The sequence below is a fragment of the Pongo abelii genome, chromosome 5 (assembly GCF_028885655.2).
Source record: "Pongo abelii isolate AG06213 chromosome 5, NHGRI_mPonAbe1-v2.0_pri, whole genome shotgun sequence".
Lineage (NCBI taxonomy): Eukaryota > Metazoa > Chordata > Mammalia > Primates > Hominidae > Pongo > Pongo abelii.
The window spans coordinates 35,726,568-35,732,812 of NC_071990.2; the positions used below are offsets into that span (position 1 = coordinate 35,726,568).

At 53.0% G+C, this 6,245-nt stretch overlaps 1 protein-coding gene across 1 annotated transcript; it reads left to right on the forward strand.

The window, feature by feature from the left end:
• The first annotated feature begins 13 nt into the window (after window positions 1–13).
• Window positions 14–3,644, forward strand: RPL10A (ribosomal protein L10a). Its single transcript, XM_024248047.3, has 6 exons — window positions 14–1,299; window positions 1,666–1,740; window positions 1,814–1,894; window positions 2,248–2,396; window positions 3,042–3,214; window positions 3,443–3,644. Exons 1-6 carry the CDS (start codon window positions 1,295–1,297, stop codon window positions 3,611–3,613), a joined length of 654 nt encoding a protein of 217 aa, XP_024103815.1. The 5' UTR covers window positions 14–1,294; the 3' UTR covers window positions 3,614–3,644.
• The last annotated feature ends 2,601 nt before the right edge of the window (window positions 3,645–6,245 follow it).

Below are 6,245 nucleotides of genomic sequence, written 5' to 3' on the forward strand. Positions count from 1 at the left end.
ACTCTGTCACCAGGCTGGAGTGCAGTGGCGCGACCTCGGCTTACTGCAACCTCTGCCTCCCCAGTTCAAGCGATTCTCCTGCCTCGGCTTCCTGAGTAGCTGGGATTACAGGCGCATGCCACCATGACCCGCTCATTTTTGTATTTTTAGTAGAGACGGGGCTGGTCTCAAACTCCTGACCTCAGGTGATCTGCCTGCCTCCCAAAGTGCTGGGATTACAGGCGTGAGCCACCATGCCTGGCCAATGTCTTATTAGAAGTAGTACCTTCCTTCCCATGAATTCTGGGTATTGAACCCATCCCCACCCCCTCCACCTCCCTGCTCAATGACAAGGAACATCTTTTTCCTGGTGAGGGGAAGGGTGTAGGGTATCTTATTCACCCTCTGAGGGCCAAATAATGTGTAATACCACCCACCCCGTCCTATAGGAGCTGCCCCCACCAGGCAAGGGGGTAGGTGCGAATGGGCATCTTAAAGGTGGGAGTGACTCAGTCTGGAGTTGGGGAAGGGTTTTGGGCAGATGAATCCGAGGAGAGATCTGAAGGGCTCTTGGGGTTACTGTGGGCTAAGAGGATGAGACCCACTGGACAGAGGAAAGAGCAGAGAAGACACCTTATGGGTGTGCAGTGCTGTGTGCCTGTTTTACATCTTTGTATTCCTGTAGCACCTGGCTAGACGCCTTATTCATAGTAGTCACACTTAAAACGTAGATGTTATCAAATTAACTATCAAGTGAAAGTTCACTTTAGGACTTTCCCAGCTCTTCCCCTCTGCGGGCGTTGAAAGGCAAGGAACAGAACTTTCCGGACACTTCCCTTACCACGAGTCCACGTTAGAGCAAGGTGCTGAGGGAGGGAGGTCGGGCCAGGCTTCCTTTTGAGAACAGAAGCTGGTGCGGAGGGCGCGAGGGGAGGGGTTTGAGGGACAAGCATGCCGGAATCCACGCTGTCAGTGAACATCACTGGGCCGTACCAGTACGTGTGACTACCGAAGCTCGAGCCCCGAACCCAGCCGCTTCCCCAGGGGTCCAGCAGCAGCGGGCGCGAATCGGCACGTTACCGGGGGACCGCGGGGCACTCAGGACTGCGACAACTCCGTGGGTTCCCGCGCCGGCCTAGCGGCCCAGCGACGCCCCCCAGCGGCCGGAGAAGGCCGCGCTTCTCGGGGTTGACCCACCCAACCGCTCTGCGGGTAGGACCGAGGAGCAAGGCATTATCGCGAGATCAGGGCCACTATTTGAGCGCATGCGCAAGACATACTAGTCTCTTTTCCGGTTAGCGCGGCGTGAGAAGCTATGAGGTGAGTTGGTCCTGAAAGCCCTATCCGCGTTCATCCGCGCCTCCAGGTGCCCCGCCGAGGGCCCCGATCCTATAGGCCGAACTGGGAACCTTTGCGCCACCTTCGCCGCGGGGCATTTCTCAAGGCGGGTCGGCCTGCGGGTCGCCCTTCCTGCCAGGTCCGATCACTGAGAGCCTCCCTCTTCCACCGGGGCTTGGGTCTGGGTCTGGGTCTGGGCTCCCGTCGTTCTACTTGGTGTCCGGAATCTACGGGGGAGTCCGCCGTGGGCCGCCCGCCCGTCTCGAAGCCTAGAGCCTCGGAGGCTTCCAGGCAGTCCGAGCGTGTGGACTCCGCGGCCCTGAGCGCGCTGTCGCTTCTCTCCCGTAGCAGCAAAGTCTCTCGCGACACCCTGTACGAGGCGGTGCGGGAAGTCCTGCATGGGAACCAGCGCAAGCGCCGCAAGTGAGTGCCGACCCTGGGGCACGGCGCGGGTGGCGAGGGCCGGCGGGTGCTTAATCCCCCTCCTCTCTCGAAGGTTCCTGGAGACGGTGGAGTTGCAGATCAGCTTGAAGAACTATGACCCCCAGAAGGACAAGCGCTTCTCGGGCACCGTCAGGTTGGCACCGTTCTGATCCCACCCAGCCCTCAGTGCCCCCGTGCCTGCCCCTCCCCTGCAGGCTCCCGCTGAGCCGGAGGCGGGCACGTCGGTACTGATGTGCTAGGGTAGTTCAGACCCCCTGCTCCAGGCAGACGCGGCTGGACGGACCCCCACCCTGGGTCTTAAAACATGAGGGGAGGCGTGGGGAGGCCTTGGCCGAGCCCGCCGGCCAGCCTGAGAAGCTAGGCTGGCTGCTGGTGAATGTGAACGCTCCGGGTAAGGCTCGGTGGCTGCTGCGGTCCCAGACCTTTCACCGGCCCTTGGGACCCAGGGCTAGGCATAACCTGTTGGTGCTGTCCCCCAAAACGCAGGCTTAAGTCCACTCCCCGCCCTAAGTTCTCTGTGTGTGTCCTGGGGGACCAGCAGCACTGTGACGAGGCTAAGGCCGTGGATATCCCCCACATGGACATCGAGGCGCTGAAAAAACTCAACAAGAATAAAAAACTGGTCAAGAAGCTGGGTGAGTCCGGCCGCTGTGGTTTTGCTTGTGAGATGTGTGATGGGGGCGGTAGAAAGGCTTTTCTGCCATTTCGATTTTTAAATGATGAGGGGCCTCGAATAGCAAAGGATCGGCGGTGGTTGCCTAGCTTGCCTGAGTGCTGTTTTAGCTTTGGGGTGGTTTGATGTTTGTATTGCTATGAGGATTCCAGTTGATGAGGGAGGCCAGGCATTGTAAGTTGACCAGCCAGGTGCTGGTGAACTATGATTTGGAAATCTTTACCCTGCGTTGTTTAGGCAGTGGCATTAGACTGCTTTTACAGGTAGGAAGCAGACATTCCCAGTTGTCACGTGTCCGGGGTCCACCGCTGAGAAATAGGCAGAATTCGAGCCCAGGCAGTCTTGACCGGAGCATCCGCTGTACAGCGGTTATGCCATGGATCATGGGTCAGCCTGGTTTTCCGAGAGCATGTTTTGGGACCAGTGAAGGTCCAGAGGACTTTCTGGAAACCGTTTGGGCTGAGGAAAAGACTGAGGCGGGGTAGAGAGGGTGCTGCTTGGAGGTCACTTACATGATTGATTCAAGTGCGTTTCTGGCCTGCCACATTTGAGGTGTTCCTTGGTGACCAGGTCCTAAGCAATGCCAATGGCTTCCTCTCTCTATCAGCCAAGAAGTATGATGCGTTTTTGGCCTCAGAGTCTCTGATCAAGCAGATTCCACGAATCCTCGGCCCAGGTCTAAATAAGGCAGGAAAGTTCCCTTCCCTGCTCACACACAACGAAAACATGGTGGCCAAAGTGGATGAGGTGAAGTCCACAATCAAGTTCCAAATGAAGAAGGTGAGTGGGTCTGGCGGGTTGCTATGGGTGAAGGTGTTGGCAGGGTCTAAATCTTATCCAAGTCTCTAAATATGCCAGTAAGAGCACCCACCAGGATTGAAACTTTTGGAGTAACCCTGGTCTTGGCCCGGGTCCAAGTACCTGCTCACCAGGCCACTGGGGGAGGAAGGACAGGCCATCTGCCATTCCTCCACCCACCTGACTTGATCTTCTCTTCCCTCTTCCCAGGTGTTATGTCTGGCTGTAGCTGTTGGTCACGTGAAGATGACAGACGATGAGCTTGTGTATAACATTCACCTGGCTGTCAACTTCTTGGTGTCATTGCTCAAGAAAAACTGGCAGAATGTCCGGGCCTTATATATCAAGAGCACCATGGGCAAGCCCCAGCGTCTATATTAAGGCACATTTGAATAAATTCTATTACCAGTTCCCTCTGTCTGCCTGTGATTGAGGGTTGGGGGTGGTTTGTCAGCTGACAAGTGAGGGCCTTGGCACTGCTGATGGCTAGTTGTGTAGTTTGTCACCTTGATGATGGATAGTTGGGTACTATAGGGAAGACGATGTTTTTCTGCCATCAAAATTAGGCAGTCTTGGGTATGTGATAGGGTTGCTAACGGCATTGAAGCTTTTTGACAGGATTGGTGGTCCAGGAAATTTAAAATAAGGATTTTAGTCAGCATTTCTGTGTTAACAAGACCACATGTGGAGTATCCTGTGCTTTGGGTCAGTAATGAGTAAATGTTAAGGAAAACAAGGCACAGCAAACCAGTACAAAAGTATAATTAACGGACCTTGTTTTTAAATGGAGTCTAGCCCAGGCTGGAGCTCAATGGTGCGATCTCAATCTGTGGGTCCCGTTCAAGCGATTCTGCCTTGGCCTCCCAAAGTGTTGGGATTACAGGTGTGAGTCACCGTCCCCAGCCAGATCCTGGTAATTTTTCTAGGGGAACCAACAGTATTCCAGGTCCTTGCCCCAGGCAGGCTAAGCCCCCTCCTTTTCTGAGGCATTTCCCTGTTGGCAGTTCTTGCCTCTAGCACCCAGTACTGCTTTAACCTTTGACTAAAATCAGCTTAGTTTGACTTTGGTAAATAGGGGACCCAGTTCATCCCTGCTTTTTTTTTTAATTGAGACAAGAGTCTCACTTTGTCGCCCAGGCTGGAGTACAGTGGTGCCATCTCAGCTCACTGCAAGCTCCGCTTCCCGGGTTCACGTCATTCTCTTGCCTCCCAAGTAGCTGGGACTACAGGCGCCTGCCACCACACCTGGCTAATTTTTTGTATTTTTTTAGCAGAGATGGGGTTTCATTGTGTTAGTCAGGGCGGTCTCGATCTCCGGACCTCGTGATCTGCCTGCCTCGGCCTCCCAAAGTGTTGGGATTACAGGCATGAGCCACCATGCCCAGCCTCATCCCTGTTTCTTAATAGAAAAGGGTTATTTTATATTTTTGTTTGCCTCTTACCGCCCAGGCTAGAGTGCAGTGGCGTGATCGCTGCTCACTGCAACCTCTGCCTCCTGGAGTCTCTTGCCTTAGCCTCCCGAGTAGCTGGGACTACAGGTGCATACCACCACGCCTGGCTTATTTTTGTATTTTTAGTAGAGATGGGGTTTCACCATGTTGGCCAGGATGGTCTTGATCTCCTGACCTTGTGATCCGCCCGCCTGGGCCTCCCAAAGTGCTGGGATTACAGGCGTGAGCCACCGCGCCCGGCCGAGAAGGGTTATTTTAAAGCATAAAAGCAGTGCTTAAAAATGCTGCATTTTGGCCGCGTGCGGTGGCTCACGCCTGTGATCCCAGCTACTTGGGAGGCTGAGGCAGAAATGTTTGAACCCGGAAGGTGGAGGTTGCGGTGCGCTGAGATTGCGCCACTGCACTCTAGCCTGGGCGACAGCAAGAGTCCATCGGTGCCACTGCACTCTAGCCTGGTTGACAGCAAGAGTCCATCGGTGGTGTGTGTGGGGATGGGGGGGTAGGGGAGATGCTGCATTTCTCAAAACAAGCTTTCCCTGTCCCTGAACTGAAGAACACAGGGTTTTCACTCTGAGCAGCTTTTGCTTTTTTAGCTTTTAAGTTACAGCACTTTCTTGGTAAGAAAGGTATAAAACCTAATGAGGATGAGCAGTGAATTTTGGTTCTCAAGACAGGTCCAGCCAGCTACTTCTTTAGGTTATTTTTCTTTTCTTTGGGGTTTTCTGTATTTTCTAAACCTCCTGTGATCTTTGCAATCAGAAGGAAAAGGGAAACTTCAGCTTAAAGCAAAAGCAATTATCTGAAGGCTCGTGTGCTAATTGCCCATAGATGTAATCGGTGTCCAGTGGAGCCTCCAGGAATTTCTGCCTCCTGGACCCCTCCTACTTACTGGGGCTCTGGGCACCCTCCCATCCATCCAGCAGGTGACAGTTTGGGGCTCCTAGTGGGATACCAGGCACACAACGTGGAGTCAGGCAGACCAGGTTGGAATCCTGATGTTGGCAGTGACTGGCTGTGAGAAGTACATTTAACATGTCTCAAGTTCTCCCCATCTGTTAACTTGAAGGTTGGACTAGAATGACCTAGAAGACTAGATTCTAGAGGGTTGCCAGATTTAGCAAATAAAAATGCAGGATGTCCTTAGTATTGCATGGAACATACTTAAATCATCTGTTTATCTGAAAATAAAATTTAACTGGGTCATCCCCATTCTGTTTAACCCTTTATTCTAGAGTCTCATCTCTAGCCTGCCACCCTCAGAGCAAATACAGTTTCATCCTGTGACAAGTGAGTCCAATCAGTTCACCCATATTTAACTGCAGGGGAAAAAGCTAGAACAGCCTCTTTGGGAATATGTTTACTTAAAGCTTTTTTTTTTTTTTTTTTTTTTTTTTTGAGACGGAGTTTAGCTCTGTCGCCCAGGCTGGAGTGCAGTGGTGCAATCTCGGCTCACTGCAACCTCCACCTCCCGGATTCAAGCTATTCTCCTGCCTTAGCCTCCTGAGTAGTTGGGACTACAGGCGTGTGCCACCACACCCGTCTAATTTTTTGTATTTTTTTTT

Bases quoted from the DNA above. Each gene is read 5' to 3' on its own strand.
- RPL10A (XM_024248047.3), top strand. The intron at 1,895-2,247 runs GTTGGCACCGTT...CCCAAAACGCAG, and splicing joins CGCTTCTCGGGCACCGTCAG to GCTTAAGTCCACTCCCCGCC. The intron at 3,215-3,442 runs GTGAGTGGGTCT...CCCTCTTCCCAG, and splicing joins TCAAGTTCCAAATGAAGAAG to GTGTTATGTCTGGCTGTAGC.